Source organism: Molothrus ater, chromosome 8, assembly GCF_012460135.2.
Source record: "Molothrus ater isolate BHLD 08-10-18 breed brown headed cowbird chromosome 8, BPBGC_Mater_1.1, whole genome shotgun sequence".
Lineage (NCBI taxonomy): Eukaryota > Metazoa > Chordata > Aves > Passeriformes > Icteridae > Molothrus > Molothrus ater.
The window spans coordinates 31,805,586-31,825,560 of NC_050485.2; the positions used below are offsets into that span (position 1 = coordinate 31,805,586).

Below are 19,975 nucleotides of genomic sequence, written 5' to 3' on the forward strand. Positions count from 1 at the left end.
AAAATGGATAAAAACCAGAAGCAGGTAGAAAATGGGTAAAAGCAGAACTAGGTAAAAAATGGGTAAGACCAGAACTGGGTAAAAAATGGGTAAAACCACAAAAGGGTAAAAAATGGGTTAAACCAGAACCCGGTAAAAATGGGTAAAAGCAGAATTGGGTAAAAGATGGGTAAAAACCAGAACTGGGTAAAAAAAATTGGGTAAACACCAGAACCGGGTAAAAATGGGTAAAACCAGAATTGGGTAAAAAATGTGCAAAAACCAGAACGAGGTAAAAAATGGGTAAAAGCAGAACTGGGTAAAAAATGGGTAAAAGCAGAACCGAGTAAAAAATGGGTAAAATCAGAACTGGGTAAAAAATGGGTAAAACCAAAATTGGCTAAAAAATGTCAAATCAGAACTGGGCAAAAAAAATGGGTAAAAGCAGAACCGGGTAAAAAAAATGGGTAAAACCAGAACTGGGTAAAAAATGGGTAAAACCAGAATTGGGTAAAAAATGTGTAACTCCAGAACCGGATTCAACCAGAGCCGCGTTGAAGGGGCCGTTCCTGGCTCTGTCGTTTACATCGAGCCCGCCAGGGGACGCCACGCGGCGCTGGCCCGGCGCATGCGCACAGCGCCAGCGGAAGCGGCGGGAGCGGCAGCGCTGGCGGCGGAGCAGCAGCAGCAGCACCGGGGAAGCGGCGGCGGCGGCGCCCGGGTGGGGCTGTGCCTGCTGTGCGGGCTGCCCGCGGCCGGCAAGTCCACCCTGGGCCGCGCCCTGAGCCGCCGCCTGCCGCAGCGGCCGGGCTGGGCCTGCGCGCTGCTCGCCTACGACGAGCTCATCCCGCCCGAGGCCTTCCGCACCAGCCCGTCCCCATCGGTCAGTGCGGCGCGCTGGTGTTACGTCATCGCGTGCGACCGCGGTTGCCAGGCAACGGGACGCGGCCTGGCCGAGCCGCGTCCCCTCACGGCGGGCGCGGGGCCGGGAGCACTCAGCGGCGGTGATGGAGGCCGTGATCTCCCGCCTTGCTCTCCCCACAGCTGCCCGGCTGGAAGCAGAGCCGCCGCGACCTGCTGCAGTGCCTGGAGGGGCTCCTGCGGGCGCTGCTCACCGGGGCGCCGCTGCCCGGCCCTGTGCAGCCGGGCTGGCCGCGCTTCCTGCGCTGCTGCCGCCGGGAGGGGCTGCTGCCCGCCCCCAGAGCCGCCTCCCGGCCGCTCGTCCTCCTGCTGGATGACAACTTCTATTACCAGAGCATGCGCTACGAGGTGTACCAGCTGGCCCGCAAATGTAATTATTTATTCGCTGATCTTCGGCATGAGGATGATTGTGGGAAATTCAGCACCTTCTTTCACGTGCTCTCCTGGAGCGTGGGTTATTCTGATCGCTGGGTACCTGTAACAGAGTAGCAATCAATGTTACTTTGTTACTGCCTTATTATAAATTGGTAGATCGTGTAAAACTCTTCCTAGAGCATCCTTAAAGCACCTTCCAGTACATAAGGAGGCTCCAAGAGTGCTGGAGAGGGACTTGGGACAAGGGCATGGAATGACAGAGCAGGGGAAATGGCTTCCCAGTGACAGAGGGCAGGGATGGATGGGATATTGGGAAGGAATTGTTCCCTGGGAGGGTGGGCAGGCCCTGGCACAGGGTGCCCAGAGCAGCTGTGGCTGCCCCTGGATCCCTGGCAGTGTCCAAGGCCAGGCTGGACAGGGTTTGGAGCACCTGGGACAGTGGAAGGTGTCCCTGCCCATGGCAGGGATGGAATGAAATGACTTTACCATTCCATGGTTCTGTCTCAGACATTTCTTGAGCAGCCTTGAGGTAAAATTCTGTTCCCTGTCCAGATTTGTGTTCATGTCAGGCTCAGAAGCAGAGCAGAAGCCCCTCATTCTTGTAGAGCCTTTCTCCTGCATGCTGCTCTCAGAAATTGTTACTTGAACTGTTTAAAGACAAAATTGTCTGGTTCTGTTCTTTTTAGATTCCTTGGGCTTCTGCCAGTTGTTTTTGGAGTGCCCAGTTGAATGCTGCCTGCAGAGGAACCGCCACAGGAGTGATCCTGTGTCTGAGCAGACCATACAATTAATGGCAAGGAAAATAGAGGTGCCAGATCCCAGGAAAAACACCTGGGAGCAGCACAGCCTCATTCTGAGCAGTTCTGATGGCATCTCAGAGGATGAGTATGTTACTGATTGATCCCAGAGTTTTCCCTAAGTGCTATCTTCAGTGGTAGAAGCTTCTTTTTGTATCTACACAATGTGTAAAAAGTATTCCCAGTGGTGATTTTTGGCAGTTACACAGAATCCAGGCTTGTTGGGAGCTCACAGCCACCATCCTCTGCAGAGTTAACCTCAAAACCCACAGCATTCCTACCCTGTTACTGAAAATCTGTGCAAGTTGTCTGAAATGATGAGGCTGGAAATAATTTGAGTTGTAATTGTTTTCATTTAGGATTATTTCACTGATTGCCTTAAAAATTTAACTGAAATCTTGCTTTTCTTTTTTTTTTCTCTGTGGCATCATTAGAAAAGAAAAGAAGTGTATCTGTGTGATTGTCATGGTTTACTCTGTTTGTTTTCTTAGTGAGCAGATCATGAACTTGCTGGCCACTGCTTTGGAAAATCCAGAGAGGCCAAATGAGGAGGACACAGAGCAGAAGGTAGCTCTGCTGGGCTTCAGGGCACAGCTTTGGAATTGCTCCCTGTGAGGGTGGGCAGGCCCTGGCAAGGGTGCCCAGAGCAGCTGTGGCTGCCCCTGGATCCCTGGCAGTGCCCAAGGCCAGGCTGGACACTGGGGCTGGGAGCACCTGGGACAGTGGAAGGTGTCCCTCCTTTAAGGTCCCTTCCAACCCCAACCATTCTGTGACTTTGGAGAAATCCTTAAAAACCTGGCTACTCAAACAAACAGAAGCAATTTTCATGTACAAATTCAAATTTTGATGTAAACGTTGCTTTAATCTGATGAAGGTTAATAATAAGTTTTTGTTTAGTATAGTCTAAACTCTTCATGCTAGGACTTCAACACTAATTTAAGCCAGGTTGGACACTGGGGCTTGGAGCAGCCTGGGACAGTGGTGCCAGCCTGAGGTGCTGCTAATGTTTTGTTCTCAAATAGCACTTCAAAGGCCAAGTAAATTCAAAGTGTTTGTTTGTTTTCTTCCTTGCTGGTGGCCCTGGCCAGGAGGCAGCTCGAGCCATCTGTGCAGCCAGTGCTGTCCATCAGGCTGACCAGGCATGCAGGAGAGCCATCTCTGAGGCCATGCAGGATGCCAAAGGTACCCACCCCATCTGCCCTTCCCACCCATCCCAGCTCCAACTGGCATTGGGAAACAGCCCCTGCAATTCCCTTGGGATAAACTGTCCAGGATCCTATCCCAGCAGCTGTGCCTGTGGCAACACCTTCACAGCTCTGGTCAGGGTAGTTTGTAGAAGTGTGTAGGTTTAAAAACCAGTATCATGTTTATTAACTGTATTAATTACAGCTTTAATAAAGCCATTTAGTACAGAGCAGCATTTTAGAGGATTTTAATACTGCTTTGGGACACGTGGCAATAAGGACAGGGGCAGATTTATATGAGGAGCAGCTCAGTGTCCTCAGCTGAAAAGCTCAGCTCTGTGCCTGTGTTCAGGCTTCTCCCTAGAGTGTTGTCAGGGGGGTTTAGGTTGGATTTAGGGAAAGGTTCTTCCCCAGAGGGTGCTGGCACTGCCCAGGCTCCCCAGGGAATGGGCACAGCCCTGAGGCTGCCAGAGCTCCAGGAGCATGGACAGCACTGCCAGGGTGGGGTTGTTGGGGTGTCTGTGCAGGGACAGGAGCTGGATTGATGGTCCTGTGGGGGATCATCAACTCAGGATATTCTGTGGGTCTGTGATTTTTTTCTGTAAGCATGAAGTTAAAAGTTCAGCTTCAATTTTGTTTTAGGTAAAAACGTTCTCCCAAGTGAGATGAAGAGGCTGGCAGAAGAACTCAACAAACTGAAAGCAGAATTTTTGGAAGACTTGAGGCAAGGAAAGACTTTGAAAACCCAATATTCTGACCCTGCTACAAGTGTTATTTCTTCATTCCAACAGGAGGCAACCAAGGTAGTAAATAAATATGTTTTAAAATAATGACACAGAGAATGTTGGGTGTTTAGGAGTCCCAAGTGTTTCAAATGCAGTACTCTGAGCACTGCTGCTCAGAGATTTGAGGTGCAGCTCCCTTCTCTGGAGCCCCTGTGCCTCCTCTCCTCATGATATGGAAGAGAAACACTTTAATCAAATCTAACCAAGCTGTTCTTGGCTGTGGAGATCAAGCCAAGAGCAAACCATCCTGAGATTCAAATTTCACAGAATCAGAAAGACTTAACCCAGGAGGAGCACCTGGGAAATCACCAGCTCCACCCGTGGAAGGATATGCAATTAAGAATTGACATGGGACCTAATTAGAAAGTGTTATTTTATTCATATCTTACAAAAGCAAAGCTTCACAGCATGAACTACACGAGATAGAGTTATTTCAGAATTAACCTTGTCATCTCAGAAACGTTCACTAACATTAGAATTTATTTTACAGCTCTAACAGCTTTCATTTTTGCATAAAATCTGCTCTTTACACTGAAATACATATTATTAACAAAGTAGGTACTTAGAAGCACATACACAAAGATTGCTCAATGAAAAATGCTTTAGCAGGAGAGAGATTTCCTGCAGCAGAACATCATTTGCTGTAGATTTTCAAAGAAGCTTAAAATTAGTAGAAAACTTGCCAGTGAAGACTTCTAAATTACATTCCCTTTGTCAGAAAGAAACAAAAAGCAAACCCCCAAAACATTCTGGAACAAAACAAACATTAACAGATTATTTGTCTGGAAAATACTGCTGGGAAGTGTCCCAGCACTGACTTTTATATTAAAAAGCCAATCAACATTTTATGTCTAAATCCTCTTCATCTAAACATGTGTCTGTGAAAAAAACAAAATATTTTTCCTATTGCCTCCTTCACAGTTGAATATTAACTGAGATAATGAAAATGTTGAAATATTCAAATGTTCATTGGAATATTCAGTCTCAAAACAGTGAGTATTAAGAGTGCTATAAATAGTGCACGTTAGAAATGTCCACAAAGCTATAAAATAATCAGTGACAATAAAAACAAAACCCCCACAAGGTTCATGTTTTGCAGCTACAGAACTATGGAAAAGTTCCATCTCCTTTCCAAACTTCCATTAATAACAGTTAAAATGTTAATCACCCATTACCTTATAATGTGAGGATTTGGGTTTTTAAAAAAAACAACAAAACGAGTGAGTGCAGTGTGAGTGCACATGGAGGACTCAAAATGAAAAGTTCTCTTAACAAAGGACTCAATCAGAATCCTGGACAAGTCTCCCTCACTGGCTCTGGGTAAGTCCTGCTTGTGCAAGGGATCACCCTTGGAAAGAATTTGCCAGTACCAGCTCTGGTCTTTAAATTCTAGTCAATAGTATGTATAAATTATGAAAAATAGGAAAACACACCTTCCAAAGCTGCTCAGTTGACAGGAGAGGACAATGATGCCCGGGCAGTGTTTGGCACAACTGAACACACAGTGTGATCCTGGAACCAGAACATCCCAGTCCTGGGAAGGACACAGGGATCCACCCCAGGGCTCTGGGGGCAGAACCAAGGGATGAGCACCAACACCTGCTGCTGCTGCTGCTGCCCAGGAACGCCCCTGCCACGAGGAGTTTGCCCAAGGAAACAGAGAAAAGAGTTTTTTCATTCCTCAACCATTCAGAGATGTCCCAACTAATCTTTCCCTCAGTCACTCCAGAGCAGAACCCGTGGTGTCCAGGCAGCAGCAGGAAAATCCTTCCAAACACTGATTTGCAAGGCTTGGGGACAGATTTTTTCACACTGAGTTCTGTTGTTAAGAACATCCTTTCCCCACAATGGGATCCCCTCCTGAACAAGGGCCCCTTTTCCATGGGGTCCTGCAGGCTTCCTCCTGCTCCCAACTCCTCCATCAGTGACCCACCCTGAGTTCTGCCCAAGGCCATTGTGGCTCAGGAGTCATTTCTCTAAATCACCAAATGAGGAGACAAAGAGAAGCCTCTAGCAATGTGAACACAGCCAGCAGAAGCCCCAGAGGTCAGAAACCACATCTGTGCACAGGGAAATGACTCTCCCTAGGATACCAGCAGGGAAAAACCCACAAGGCAAGGAGCACTTGGCTGCTGTGATCACTCAGTACTGAAAGGTGCTCCCTGGAGCTCCAGCATGCACAAGTTCCCTTGGGAATGCCAGAGCTTGGGAATAGGAGAGGGCATCATCTACCAAAAAGGCAAGAACCACTTCCATAAATTAATAGTTGTAAAGTCTTCCAGTCTTCTCTTATCCTAACACTACATTTCAGCCAAATTTAAATTGTAGAATTGTTCAACATGTGATCCAAAGAGTGCCACCATTTCTGCCCTCTTTAACTGGAAAAATTTTGATTCCAAAACCTGCCCAGGAGCAGTAAGTTCTAACTGGATTCCAGTTCAGTCAGCTTTTATCCTTAAAATACAGGATGTTTACACACACAGACTTGCAGTTTTACTTATAAAACAAATCTAAAAAGTATGAAGCAACAATGAAATATTTTGGAATTACAGAGTGTCCTCATGAAAAATGCAAATTACATTCTGTCTTACAAACCCAGCAAAACAAATTCTGAACCAGGCCTGAAAACAAAACAATTTTTAGGAGTGACAGTGTTATTGTTCATCCTAACTACACTGGAACCACTCCAGTGGCAGATTTCTGACCTCATTACTTCAAGACTGCACAGTCAAGAAAGAACCCAGTTCCTCAAGCACAGAAATTCAACAGTAGGTCAGTCAGGTAGACAGAAACAGGTCTGGTATCCAAATTTCTATTTAATTAAAGTCAAAATTACTTCTACAGCTAAAATTCTTACACAGGTGGTTTTCCTGCATTGATCTCACCCTGATCACTGTACATTTTTCCATTAGTTTCAGGAAGTTTTAGCATAAAAATATAAATTTGAATAAGCCAAACATTTCCTATTGAGATTCCAACCTCTGACTTGTGGAACATTAATAAAATCTCCCTGCTTTTAACAAAACATGCTTTGCTGATAGGAAAAGGGAAATATATAAGGGAAGCTTTAATTTGTCTCAAGTAGGACAAACCAAGGTAAAAGTGCATGTCTAAATATGGGAAAAGTAACAGTTCTTCCTTTAATGTCTCAAATTCTTATCTAGCACATAAAGTTATTATTCATTTTAATTAGATGTTTTACTCAGGTTTAGGTTAAAGTGCCTGTCCTTTAGCCTGAGGGCTTCTAAAGATGAGTGTACACTAAGAAGCAAAATAAACAACTTGAGTTATTATTTGCCATCCACAATTCCTAAAAACAACATCAGTGTAGTCAGTCAGTTTTCCTCTGCATCCTACATGGAGCCCAGAAAAAGCCAGAGGTGCTTCCCCTTATTCCCAGCACACCCAAAGGACATCAAACCTGGGAGAGGGGACAAACCAGGCCTCCAAGTCAGCTGAAATTTACAATAAACTGGATTATACAACTCTCAAAAATACAGGCAACCTCTCAGTTGTAGCCTGGCCCAACATAAAACTGAACAAAGGAGTTTGATTTGTAAACTTCTAGTTTGTTTCTATCAGAACTTCTATCAGCAGGACAGAAGTCTAATTGTGCAAATTTTAAATATCTGTACAACTCAGTTTAAGGCATTAGAAATCTCACAGAATATACATTAGTTCTACAGGCTCTTCATTATCTAAAAATTGCCTCCTCAAAAAAAATTTGACATGCAAAATTTTGTAGAGTGTAGGTAAAATAAGGTTTCTTACTTTTTTGTTTTCAATAACTCATGAATAACAGGCTTTTAGCTCTTTCTTTTTTCTACCATAGTTTTATTCACAATAACCTGTTATCTTCTACTTTTGTGCTAATAGTTAAATTAGTGTTTAAGTCCTAGCATGAAGAGTTTAGACTATACTAAACAAAAACTTATTATTAACCTTCATCAGATTAAAGCAACGTTTACATCAAACTGATTTTGTAGGTGAAAATTGCTTCTGTTTGTTTGAGTAGCCAGGTTTTTAAGGATTTCTCCAAAGTCAAAGAATGGTTGAGGTTGGAAGGGACCTTAAAGTAGGGACACCTTCCACTGTCCCAGGTGCTCCCAGCCCCAGTGTCCAACCTGGCCTTGGGCACTGCCAGGGATCCAGGGGCAGCCTCAGCTGCTCTGGGCACCTGTGCCAGGGCCTGCCCACCCTGACAATTCCTTCCCAATATCCCATCCATCCCTGCCCTCTGTCACCATGAAGCCACCATTCCTCCTTGTTCTGTCTCTATATGATGTGTCATTGCATTGACCTTTCATATTTTATGGATAATATGTCTTGTCTTGCCTAGTAAACAATCTGGGCATTACCTCCTATGGTTCAGGACACACGCTCTGCTTTTCCACTTGCAGAATGTTTATTGGGATTAAATGCAAGCAACTTAAATTTAGCAACCACAGCATGTAAATGCATTCCAACCCTTACAGCACTCTTGGCTTTTTTTGAAAAGCTACATATAAAACAGCAACTGAATCTGATACAAAATTTCCCTGGCAAGTTTTACAAGAACACGGAAATCAATTTGCCTCCTTTGTCGAATTGATTAATGTGAAGATTCCTTATGGGAATGTGCAAGCTTTCCATCAGCAAGTATGAAAAATAGACTGTAATATGTTAAAAAACTAAACAAAAGCGTGTTCTCAGTCAATGTTGATTATGTTGGCCTCTTGCAAAGTGGCAAGCGAAGTCATACTTGTTTTTACACTTACACCCACAAATGTTACACTGGAAAGGGTTTTCAAATCCATGGCATCCCATGTGGATGGTGTAAAGGATATTGTCTGCAAAGTACATGTCACAGTGTGGGCAGTGGTGCAGGAGCTGAGGGTCCTGCACTGGCAGGGTTGGAGCTGGAGTGCTGGGCTGGCTGTTGCTGATACTGGGAGTACTGGTGTGGGCACTGCGGTCGCTGCTGGGCCCTGCCACGGGACTATAGTTCCTCTGATTGTGAGTGGGCCGGGAGTCTGGGCTGGTTGGAGAGGAATTCTGAGGAATATTTGCTGACACAGCTGAAACTACTGCAGGTGCAGCAGGCTGCTGTATCATGAAAGGCTTTTCTTCTTGACAGGACACGACATCAGGAGAGGCTGGATTTTGGTTTTCAGGTGGCAAACTGGACAACTGTCCTGCTAAGGTGGAGAGCTGGTTTAAAGGATTATCCACCATGAGGTCCTGTGGATCTCTGGGCAAGCCACCACTCGGAGTGGTTTTTGCCATGCTCTCGTACGCCTCAGTCTGGATATTGGGGATCTCGTGGGTGAAATCGTTAAGGTAGTCTGGTTTCTGCACCACCATGGAAGGCGGACTCAGATTAATTAACGCTCTTCTGCTGTAGCCCAAATTGCTGGTCTTCTTCTGCAGAACCCCCCACATCTTCTTGCTGCTCAGAGAAGACCTGGTGCCCTTGATGGGCACCATCTTGTGCTTGCGCCGGCGGTGGTGGGACAGGTTGCTGCGGTCGCTGCAGCGGAAGGAGCACAGCTCGCACTTGTAGGGCTTCTCCCCGGTGTGGGACCGCATGTGGGCCTCCAGGTGACGCTCATAGGCCGAGGCAAAGGGACACAGGTGGCACCTGTGTGGCTTCTCCCCTGGAAAATCAGAACAGGTTAGCCCACAGCACCTGGGAGCGCCTAGAACAGGCTTTGTGTGCGGCTCATTGGGAGCCGCTCGTCCAGCTTCAGTCACCGCCAGCCTCGAGCTCAGCTGGGCATCCTGGGAGAGTGGAGAGCGCTGGGACAGCTCTGCCTCACCCAGGGATCATCAGCACACAGAAAAATCCTGAGTGGAACCAGGCTAACACACAAACCTGTGTGTTAGCTAATCAGGCTAACACACAAACCTTCATGAGAACTCTGAAGGAGAGTATCCTTCTGGGACCTTCCAGACATCCCTACTCCTAAACATCCTGGAATTAGCATCCTAAATAACCCCCACACACAGGCAGCCACTCAAGGACTGAGCTTTGAAAAAGGATCCTGTGGCTAAAGAGTTGTAACAGATACCAAAAGCCAGGCATTCCCTGGAGAGCTGTGTGCTCTTCCAGATGGGACATGGGATGATGATCAGGGAGACCATCATCTCCTTTGCACATGCAGAACTTTGTTCTTCTATCAAATGAAATTTATAGATACAAAGTTTTCTGAGGATTTTTTAAAAAGTTAACATGAGTAACAGAATAACAGGCCAGCCAACACTTTTGTAAGGCAGCACTTTAGGAATTCTGATTTTCCCTTGGTAGACTGATCTAGGAGTTACAGATCCAGGTCTGCAATGTCAGAATTGCCTAAAGGATCTGATGTGTGTTCAGGTGCTGAAATAAAAGATCATCTTACTCTCCTATCTTGAGTGCCAGCTCAATTTCTAAATCCCTGTCATGTGACTGATGAGCATTCCACATTGAGGAATGACAGTCTGGGATACCAAATAGATTTCTTTTATTCCCCCTACATCACTTGCTCTCCAAGAGGAAAGAAATCAACTTTTGTGCTACCTCTAATACCTTCTTTGCACCAAGTAAAACCGTGATTTCTCCATGAGCATCTCTCTGCACTCATACACATACACACAAGGATAGACAAAGATCTGGAGACTTGATAAAATGGTATGAGAAGATTGGCAAATTCTGTGTGAATGCAGGGAGTTTGTCAATCTGATTTCATTCTAAACTGGTTGCACAGAGATAAAAGTTTTGCATCGCATGTAGCACAATCCAGCTGGTGAACAACTCATTATCTGCTCTCAGACTCAGCATGAAGCCAATCCTGTGGTAGGCTGCACTTAATAATGATAATAATGATGGTTGCATGATCATGCCTGGGTCACAATTCCTTTGGCAGATGTCCAGGGTGCTGTACCTGTTTATTTACACTGCTCTGAGGCTGTGAGTCAGCTGCCACTTCCCTACTTTAGAGCTGACTCATCTGAGCCCTCACAGCACAAGCAACATCTCCTGGCCCTCTGCCAGCCTTCCAAGGCAAACAACACTCAGGCCTTGGATCTTCTTCCCTTGAGTGGAAAAACAAACCAAACCAAACCAGGAAAACCAAACCAAAATAACTATTTTCTTGTTCTGGAAGACACAAGAGAAGAATTTACCAGGTCCTTCAGAATCTGAACCTCAGAACTCTCTGATTTCTGGCTGGTTGCCATTTCCTACCCCATTATGCCCTGTTGAAACAAGCCAACACTGCAGGGTCAGTGAAGGGGCCCCACCTTTCCCAAAATCCACCCAGGGAGCTCCTGTGTGGAAGGAATGGCTCCCAGCAAAGTGAGAATCTGAGGAGACTAACTGTACCTGAGAGAGCTACAATCACATCAGCTGCAAACCTGTAAAAACTTTCATTCTTTGCAGCACACATTTTTTTTTCTGCTCTGCTTAACACCCTGAAGTCATCTGTATTGGTGTGATACACTTGACAGATTCACAAACATCTATTTTCTTGTTTTCTCTCATTTGCCATGAAGTTGGAGCTTTCAGAACAGTTTAGGATATTTTAACCTTTATGGGAGTTTTGCTTTTCAGGTTTATACATCCAACAGTGGCAAATGCTCTTTAACAAGCCACAGTTGTAACTTTTCTGTTCACTCCTGATACCAGACACAAACTTGATGGTATGTCCTTACATTTGAATATTCTACCAATAACTTCATTCTTATTACTATGCTTTGTACTTCCACATCTAGAATGTTGTGCAGAACAGGAATATTTTCTAAACAACAGAGGAAGAAAAGGCCCTATAAATCTCTGTGTAGGAATACATTTGTCACTTTTTTCATCAGCACAGAAAAACTAGAAGATATTTTTAGGGGCCTTCAATTTACATTGAAGCTTTCATGCTAAACTTTACTCCCATATAGTTACTTATAATAATAAATGCCAGCAGGGATTTGCACAGTTTAAATAGGTACATGGCACACCTTGACAAAAATAGACTATAAAAACCCACCAATACCCAGTTATTGTTAAGAATGCTCTTCCAGATGGGACACAGGATGATGATCAGGGAGACCATCCTCTTCTTTGCACATGCAGAACTTTGTTCTTCTATCAAATGAAATTTATAGATACAAAGTTTTCTGAGGAATTTTTAAAAAGTTGATGTGAGTAAAAGAATAACAGGCCAACACTTTTGTAAGGCAGCACTTTAGGAATTCTGATTTTCCCTTGGTAGACTGATCTAGGAGTTACAGATCCAGGCCTGCAATGTCAGAATTGCCTAAAGGATCTGATGTGTGTTCAGGAGCAGAAATCCAAAATCATCTTACTCTTCCTATCTCAAGTGCCAGCTCAATTTTTAAATCCCTGTCATGTGACTGATGAGCATGATGAATTTGCCAACTGCTGACATGGAAATCCCAATGCTGAGGAAATCCCCAAGGCCTCCCAGGCAGGCAGAGAGAAGATCCCATACCTGTGTGAATCCTGATGTGCTCGATGAGCCGTGCTGTTCCTTTGCTGGCATAGTTACAGTATCGACACTTTAACTTCCCATCAAAAGTCCTTTCAAAGCCATCCACCAACATTCCTGAGTTTTCATCCAGTGAAACTTCAACAGAGGGATGATCCAGACCATTCTGATCACCTTCTGTCCCAGCTGTGAACAATGCAACACAGATTTTAATGAGCAATCTGTGGGACACCATCTGTCACACTGTGAGCAAATGCCAAAGAGCTTTTGCTTCTCTCAGCCCTTGATTTTTAAATATAGAGAATTATAAAAACATGCTCTGATCAAAACAAAGGTACATGCACATCCTATGTGACATAAAATGACAACCAGCAATGCTTCCATACAGCAGTATTATCTGGACTGTGAACACTGAAGTCACTCTCAAAAAACATCAAATTTATGGTACTGGAAAAAAAAATTATGGTACAGCTCACCTCCCTGGAGAGTCTCTACTTCCTTGTCACCAGTAACCGATCCAGAAATCATATTGACATGATGAGTCTGCTGGGTCAGATACTCCTGAAAATCTTTCACAAAATCCAATGGTTCTGCCTTCTTTTCCCCCATATTGACTCTTTCATTTACAACCTCTCGTGCCTAGAAGGGAAAATGTTTTCAGAACACAAGTGTCATTGAGTTTGGCTGCATTCATAGTAACAGGTTCAGGTTTTGGGTTGGATTTTAAGTGAAGAGTTACTTTTATCACACAGTTTGAGTGGTTAAACAAAGTCTGGTTTCCAGCTGAGGGGGTGGTTCCCTGTGAGGACCTGGCAGAGCCAATGAGTTTGAACTAGCCACACTAGCCAACTGCCTAGTTTGAGGAGCCAATCAGCTGGCTAGATTTGAAGATTGACATCTGGTTAACTGTCGGGTCCGGCTGTCTGTCTGTCTCTGCCCCGACACGGGTAGGGCGGTTCTTGGGTGGCACGCGTTTCAAAGGACGAGTCTGGACTCTTCAGCTTTTCGGTCTTCTGATTGTTTATTGTTTCTTATCTACAAAATTTTCTGTCTGCCCAACAGAGGTCTGATCTGCAAGCAGTCACAGGCACTCTCTGACCACCCACGGGGCGGTCATGTCTTTTTATACTAAAATCTACGTACGTGACATTTACCTTTATTTTCCAATACTTTTCACCCATGTTGGCAAGTGCACCTTCACCATAAACCAATCCCCAAGTGCCAACATCACCACAGGAGATGGAGGACAAGAAGAAGAAAGAAGAAGGACGAGACATGCCCTGATCCCTCCATCTTGTCTCCATAACCCCCCTGTACCAAAAACCTTAAAGTCTATATTTCACCCTCTAAATGTGTTCCTTTTACACCCTTCACTCTAAAGTGATTCTCATGTCCTCAAACTGCTGTTACTTCTGTGGATGGATCAAAATCAAGCCACCAAACACTCTTGGCAACATTCCAGGGTTTCCGAGACCCCCAAGGGTTCTCCTGGCATCTCTGGACATCAGGAACGATGTGCTGAGATCCCACAGTTAACCAATCAGCAGGCTAGTTTGGAAGAGTGACACCAGTTTAAACCACTTAGCAGAGCTGAATACGCCTCTATGAAAATGCATTTAAGTATGGGTTGGGGCATGAGGACTCTTGGCTTATGGCCTCTGAAGAGGTCACTGGTTGGGCCAGGCTGGGCTCATGTGGCTGGGTTAGGCCAGGCCTGGCTGGGCTGGGCTCACACAGCTGGCTCAGGCCTGGCTGGACTGGGCTCTCATCTGTGGTGGTGCTCACAGGGGTCCCAGGATGAGGGAAGAGATGAGAATCTTGACTCCATGTTTCACAAGGCTGATTTATTATTTTATTATATATATTATATTAAAAGAAAATTATACACTAAAACTATACCAAAAAAAATAGAAGAAAGGATTTCATCAGAAGCCTTAAAGGAATAGAAAGAAATGATAATAAAATCTTGTGACTGACCAGAGAGTCTGAGCCAGCTGACTGTGATTGGCGATTAATTAAAAACAACCACATGAGACCAATCCCAGATGCACCTGTTGCTTTCTACAGCAGCAGATAACCATTGGTTACATTTTGTTCCTGAGGCCTCTCAGCTTCTCAGGAGGAAAATCCTGGCAAAGGGATTTTTCAGAAAATATCATGGTTACACTCATGGCCAGGCCTGGCTGGGCTGGCTCATGGCCAGGCCTGGCTCACTGCTGGGCTGGGATTTTCCTGGCCACCACCAGGCCATGCTGCCAGGACTGTCCCTGCACATGAACCTACCAATTCTCTCCTGAGTCAGGAAAAGGAAAAGGGTGAAGACACATAGAGAAAACAACATGGACACTGAGGGCAGTAAAGAAGGAGTCAAATTCTAGATGGGAGGGTATTGAGGAGATGCCTTAGACTTGGGCTAAAATTCTTTTGTGAGGCTATGGTAAAGATCCATTTTTGATCTATCAGACTTTGTTTTTTCCTTGTAGCTCATGAAGTGCATGGGAGGATGCACCCTCTGAGAGAAGGACACTCGTGCTGAAAAGCTGTAATCCAACAAGAAGAGAGAGACGAGAAACTTTGCCCTAGGGATAGAAGAAGAAAAATCTCTGCTCCCAGAGATAAAAGAAGAGAATTTTTGGTTTTATGCTAGAACAGCTCATCCATAAAATAGTGCCCCATAAGTTAACATGGCCCATGAAAGCAGCTTTGGGAAAACTGTAACTCATGGGAGGGACTTTCACACTGCAAACAGATTTTCCTTTCCTGGCTGCTGATTTGCTGTGACACTGAAGCCACAAGAGAACTGCTTCTTGTGGAGAAGTCTCCATGGCATGGCAAGAGAGACTCCACTCCCCTAGGTGGACTGAAAAAAGATTATTTTAGAGGTGGCAAACTGACTGAAAGTTCCAGGGTTTGTCTCCTTATGTTGTCTGTGGGAAAGAAAAGAGGGTGTGGGGGGAGAAGTGTTTTGAAGGTTTGTTCTGATTTTATAATTTTTTACTTTAATTCTGCTAATAAAGTTTTCTTTATACTATTTACAGTTTTGAGCCTGGTTTGCCCTCCCCCTCCTAATCCATATCTCACAGCAGGAAATGAGTAAATAAATAACTTTTAGTGCATGCATGGGCATTTGGCCAGCATTAGACCCACTACACTGAGTCAAAGAGCAAATCTGCAACCATAAGAATATTGCTTTTTGAATTTTTAACTCATTAAAGATCACCAAATATAATTTATGGGGAAATCGCTTTCAGCAACAGGTAAATGACATAATAATAACATAGTAAATAAATTTTTAAAACAAAAAAAACCCACATAGTAATAAAAATCAACCTGCATTTTTAAAAATAAAAGAATGGATCATACCTGAATTTTAGTTCCCTGCTAAGTAGCAAACATGCTCCAAAATGTACCTCAACACGTCAGATAAAAAACACTGAACACAGCTTCTCCACTTTTCCTAGAAGGAATAAAAAGGAAATGTGAGTCCATTACTCTTCCCAACTCCCATGAGTTATAAGAAAGAAACCTGAAAAATGTTTGTGCTTGAAAGACAGGAATCTAATGCTCTGCTGCTCTAAATTTTATTAAAATGATCACACTTCCAGTGAAAGTTTTTCAAAGACTGCATCCTCTGCTTCCTGGATGTCACCTGAAGGACACTTCTGACTCACTTCTGTTTTCCAATAAACACCTCGCTCCAAAAAACCCCAGATTTGGGTCAGTCAATTGTGGGAGCTGCAATGTTGGGAAACAACTGAATGTTGGTGATTAGCAAAGCTGGAAAGAAGCCTTAGACAAAGCACTGCTTCCCAGTTCTCCCAAAATTTGCCTTTCCTATCCTGAGTAAAAATCTTAATCCAGTCCATTATTTTGCACTGAAATTATTAAAATATTCCCCAGAAATCAGTGGTCATGCTTGTTTTGGGGAGTGTAAATAACAAACCTCTATAAAGTCCCAATTCACAATGAATTTGGGAAGAGAGAGCTTGGGATACATTTGGAAGGAGAACAACAAATCTGTCACATTATTTCTGCAGATTATAATAAAAAAAATTTACAATGCTACCATTTCAATAAGAATATTCCCCATTTTTAATAGGTACTCCAGGTGACCTACAGGAACTCAAGTTCAGAGTTCCAGACCACATTTAAATATCTTAATATTTGGATATCTTATATCCAAAGCTACTTACAGCTATTTGTTCATTTTTGGCATCCAGATGAGGATGTTCTTTCACATCTTACCTGAGTGTGCTCAATTCCCAGCATTAATTATCATCATTAAGTTAGTTCAGAACACATCTTTATGTATCTACCTACCTACCCTCTTCCAGGTGTCACCAGCCTCCTGTAGGCTTAAGTTAATTTGTGTTCCATTTGTTGGTGTCTCCTGCAATAAAACAAAGACATCAGGATATGAATTATAATATTAAAGATTTCTCTAATATTGAAGATATGAGGAGAAAAACAGGACAGTGTAACACAGAGTCCTGACCAGGCCAACTTTCCATTAATTATAATACGAAATAACAATTTAAAATTAAACCATTCAAAACAACATCAAAGGTTTGTGTTATCAGAGGAGATCTCTGTGTGCCTTTGGGTAAGGCACTAAATCTTATTTCAGAGAATCACAGGATGGTTTGGGTTGGGAGGGACCTTAAATCCCACCCAGTGCCACCCCTGCTATGGCAGGGACACCTCCACTGTCCCAGGTGCTCCAAGCCCCAGTGTCCAGCCTGGCCTTGGGCACTGCCAGGGATCCAGGGGCAGCCCCAGCTGCTCTGGGCACCTCTGCCAGGGCCTGCCCACCCTCACAGGAAATTCCTCCCAGTATCCACACCCATTCTTCCCAATTCCATACCCATCTAACTCTGCTCTGTGTCAGTTTAAAGCCATTTCCCCTTGTCCTGTCACTCCAGGTTTATTGGAATATGATCCCAATATTGCCAGGTGGAACCTGCCTGGGCTCATCCAGCCCTTGCTGCTTGACCAAAGGCAGCAGCTGTGGTGTTTTCACCTCACAGACACCTGTGGCTGGCTGGATGCTGCAGCTGGCACTTGGAACAAGTCCAGGCAAGCAGGAACTCAGGTTTACCTCTGGTGGAAAGGCTTTAGGTGAGGTGAAGAGGAAAAGGAGACGGATTCTGCCATAGGGTTTAATCCAGAGTTTTATTCCAGGGTCACAGATCTCTGAATCTTGTAACAGCTCCAAGAGAATCCTGACTGCATGGTCCTGAGTCTTTTTAAGCTTGGGGACAGGGGGAGGGCAAGGGGTAGGTGTGCCACCAACCAGGTGGGAGGGGGGCAGTCTCAGGGGACAATGACACCCAGACTGGCCAATGACCCCAGGGCTGAGGGGCATCTTTTGAACATCACCAACCAGACTGATGCCCTTGCTGGAATGTTAAGACTGAGGGACAGCACTTAGCAAGGGGGCAAGGGGGAGGGGAAGGGAGAGGTTGGCACACCTGAGGGACTGGGAAAGGTGAAACAGGATATTGCTTCACATCCCAACACAGGCTCTTGTAAATAGTCTCTCTCCATCTTTCTTTTGTGTCCCTTCATGTACTGGAAGGCCACAATTAGGTCACCTCAAAGCCTTCTCTACTCCAGGCTGAACAACCCCAGTTCTCTCACCTTTACTTGATTGCACTGATTGCTTTTAAAAAACATTTAATTTTGAAAGAAAATTACATAAAATTCCATAATCAGGTTAGGGATCAACTGCATAAGACTTCCTTTCTCTACCTCATTGATTTATCCTGAGAACACTCATCCTTTTCTTTACACCAGTGTAGGGAAGTCACCACAATTTGAACATGACCCAAAGTTCCCATCTGTGTGCTCAAACACCTCTGTCATTTTATGTGGCATCTTTTAGAGCTACACAGCCAGCAGCTCTCCTTCTCAGGGGAGAATGACACACATCTGATCCTTGCTGTGTCACCCCTGCAAAGCAGAAAATGCAATTCTAATTACCAGAAACTGAGCAGCCCAGCTCGCGTTTCACACACCAGGGATGGGCTGATCACACCAGGTGTTACCCGAGCTCTGCTGACACAACCACACCTCCTCCAGCTCTGCACCACCAGGAGCAGAGCACTGGTTACTCATCTTCTACCCAGGCACAACTGCTGGACTGAACAAGGGTCACAGCACTGAGGTGAGCTAAGTTTGCTGTCTAAGAACAGCCAGGATGAAATATTCTGCCTAAATAATGCTGCTAAAGAAAGCAGTTCATAGAGTACACCCAGCAGTTTCACACACACAGTCAGAACTAATCCTGCAGTAATTATAAGAGCATAAAGTAGCCACGAGGACACCTATGCAGTAAGAACATAAATTTACTGTGAGCATATGTATGCACCCCACCTTCTTCTAAGGAACCCCGGGGAAGAAAGGGGGAGTGTTCTCTCTTCCATCTTTTCCATAGCAAATAAATGAAAGCAGGAAGGATCCCAATCTCCATCCAAGCCCTTCCCGCTCCTCCTGAAGGAGTTTGACCGTGGGGAGGGGAGTGAAGCACAGCGTCGGTGGCCACCGTGACCTGTGACCAACCCCGAACGCCCCCGCTCGCTCCCGCTCCTCCTCCTCCAGCCCGAGCGAGACTGGGGAGGGACACGGGCACAGGAAACCTCCCAGAAACCCGCGTGTCCCGCTCCGGGCTCCTCGGGACAAGAGAGACGGAGCTTCTGGAGAGCATCCAGGGAAGCGCAGCAAAGATGCTGAAGGGACTGGAGCATCTCGGTGCTCGGGAAAGGCTGAGGGAGCTGAGGCTGCTCAGCCTGGAGAGGAGCCGCAGCTGGGAGGGCGCTCAGCCCTGGCTGGCCCCCGGTGTCCCAGCAGGGCCCAGGTTCTGCTCCGGGAGCCAGCAGTGGCACCAGAGCCAGGGACAGGGACTGATGTACAGCAAGTTCCATCTCAACGAGGAAAAACTTCTTTACTGTGAGGTGACAGCGCTGGAATAGACTGCCCAGAGAGGGTGCGGAGTCTCCCTCAGTGTAGATAGCCCAGAACCTGTGCGTGTGCTCGGGGATGGCCCCGCCTGAGCAGGGAGGTGGCCCCGGATCGATTCCTTCCAACCTCACCCACTGATTCTGCGATTACAGTGACCCTGCGATTTCAGTAACTCTGTGATTCCTGCCATTCTGTAATTTCTGTGATCCCTCTCATTTCCGTGTCCCTCAGCCCCACACCAAGGCAGCAGCCTCGGGGCTGCGCCGCTGACCCGGCCCCGCTCCCGGCGGGGCAGCGCGGCCCTCCCCAAGCGCTATCCCCGGCCCGGCTCCATCACGGCACAGGGAAGCCCTAGAAGGAGAAGGAGGGAGGAAAAGGGACCGGGAAAGAGAGGGAAGGGCAGGAAAGAAGCGGGAAGGGGAGGACAGGCAGCACTCACCGCCGCCGCCCCGCGCCGCTCCCGCCTCCCGCCGCCGCCATGTTTGTTGTGCCTCCCCCCGGCCGGCCCGGCCAGCCGG

The 19,975-nt window shown here is 45.7% G+C and overlaps 2 protein-coding genes across 5 annotated transcripts; one reads left to right on the forward strand and one right to left on the reverse strand.

Annotated features, from left to right (window-relative positions):
* The first annotated feature begins 607 nt into the window (after positions 1–607).
* On the forward strand, positions 608–15,522 carry PSTK (phosphoseryl-tRNA kinase). Of its 3 annotated transcripts, XM_036385520.2 has the most exons (7): positions 608–862; positions 1,024–1,270; positions 1,962–2,160; positions 2,564–2,639; positions 3,161–3,254; positions 3,899–4,059; positions 14,981–15,522. In XM_036385520.2, the coding sequence occupies exons 1-7, from the start codon at positions 608–610 to the stop codon at positions 15,011–15,013; spliced, it is 1,065 nt and encodes a 354-aa protein (XP_036241413.1). In that variant the 3' UTR covers positions 15,014–15,522. The 3 variants fall into 3 exon arrangements, with proteins under 3 accessions (XP_036241413.1, XP_054371550.1, XP_054371551.1); XM_054515575.1 differs by lacking the exons at positions 3,161–3,254; positions 3,899–4,059; XM_054515576.1 differs by lacking the exons at positions 3,161–3,254; positions 14,981–15,522 and having other exon boundaries at positions 3,899–4,086.
* Positions 4,401–19,948, reverse strand: IKZF5 (IKAROS family zinc finger 5). Of its 2 annotated transcripts, none has more exons than XM_036385517.2 (6): positions 19,897–19,948; positions 16,818–16,887; positions 15,861–15,954; positions 12,974–13,136; positions 12,501–12,683; positions 4,401–9,677 (listed from the first exon to the last, which is right to left on the reverse strand). In XM_036385517.2, the coding sequence occupies exons 4-6, from the start codon at positions 13,104–13,106 to the stop codon at positions 8,734–8,736; spliced, it is 1,260 nt and encodes a 419-aa protein (XP_036241410.1). In that variant the 5' UTR covers positions 13,107–13,136; positions 15,861–15,954; positions 16,818–16,887; positions 19,897–19,948; the 3' UTR covers positions 4,401–8,733. The 2 variants fall into 2 exon arrangements, with proteins under 2 accessions (XP_036241410.1, XP_036241411.1); XM_036385518.2 differs by having other exon boundaries at positions 16,822–16,887; positions 19,897–19,940.
* Between the last annotated feature and the right edge of the window lie 27 nt (positions 19,949–19,975).

Coding starts and splice junctions, on each gene's coding strand:
- PSTK (XM_036385520.2), top strand. CDS start 608: ATGCGCACAGCGCCAGCGGAAGCGGCGGGAGCGGCAGCGCTGGCGGCG. Junction 1,271..1,961: donor GTACCAGCTGGCCCGCAAAT/GTAATTATTTAT, acceptor TGTTCTTTTTAG/ATTCCTTGGGCTTCTGCCAG. Junction 2,640..3,160: donor AGGAGGACACAGAGCAGAAG/GTAGCTCTGCTG, acceptor GGCCCTGGCCAG/GAGGCAGCTCGAGCCATCTG.
- IKZF5 (XM_036385517.2), bottom strand. CDS start 13,106: ATGGGGGAAAAGAAGGCAGAACCATTGGATTTTGTGAAAGATTTTCAG. Junction 12,684..12,973: donor AGTAGAGACTCTCCAGGGAG/GTGAGCTGTACC, acceptor CATTGTTCACAG/CTGGGACAGAAGGTGATCAG. Junction 9,678..12,500: donor GCACATCAGGATTCACACAG/GTATGGGATCTT, acceptor CTGATTTTCCAG/GGGAGAAGCCACACAGGTGC.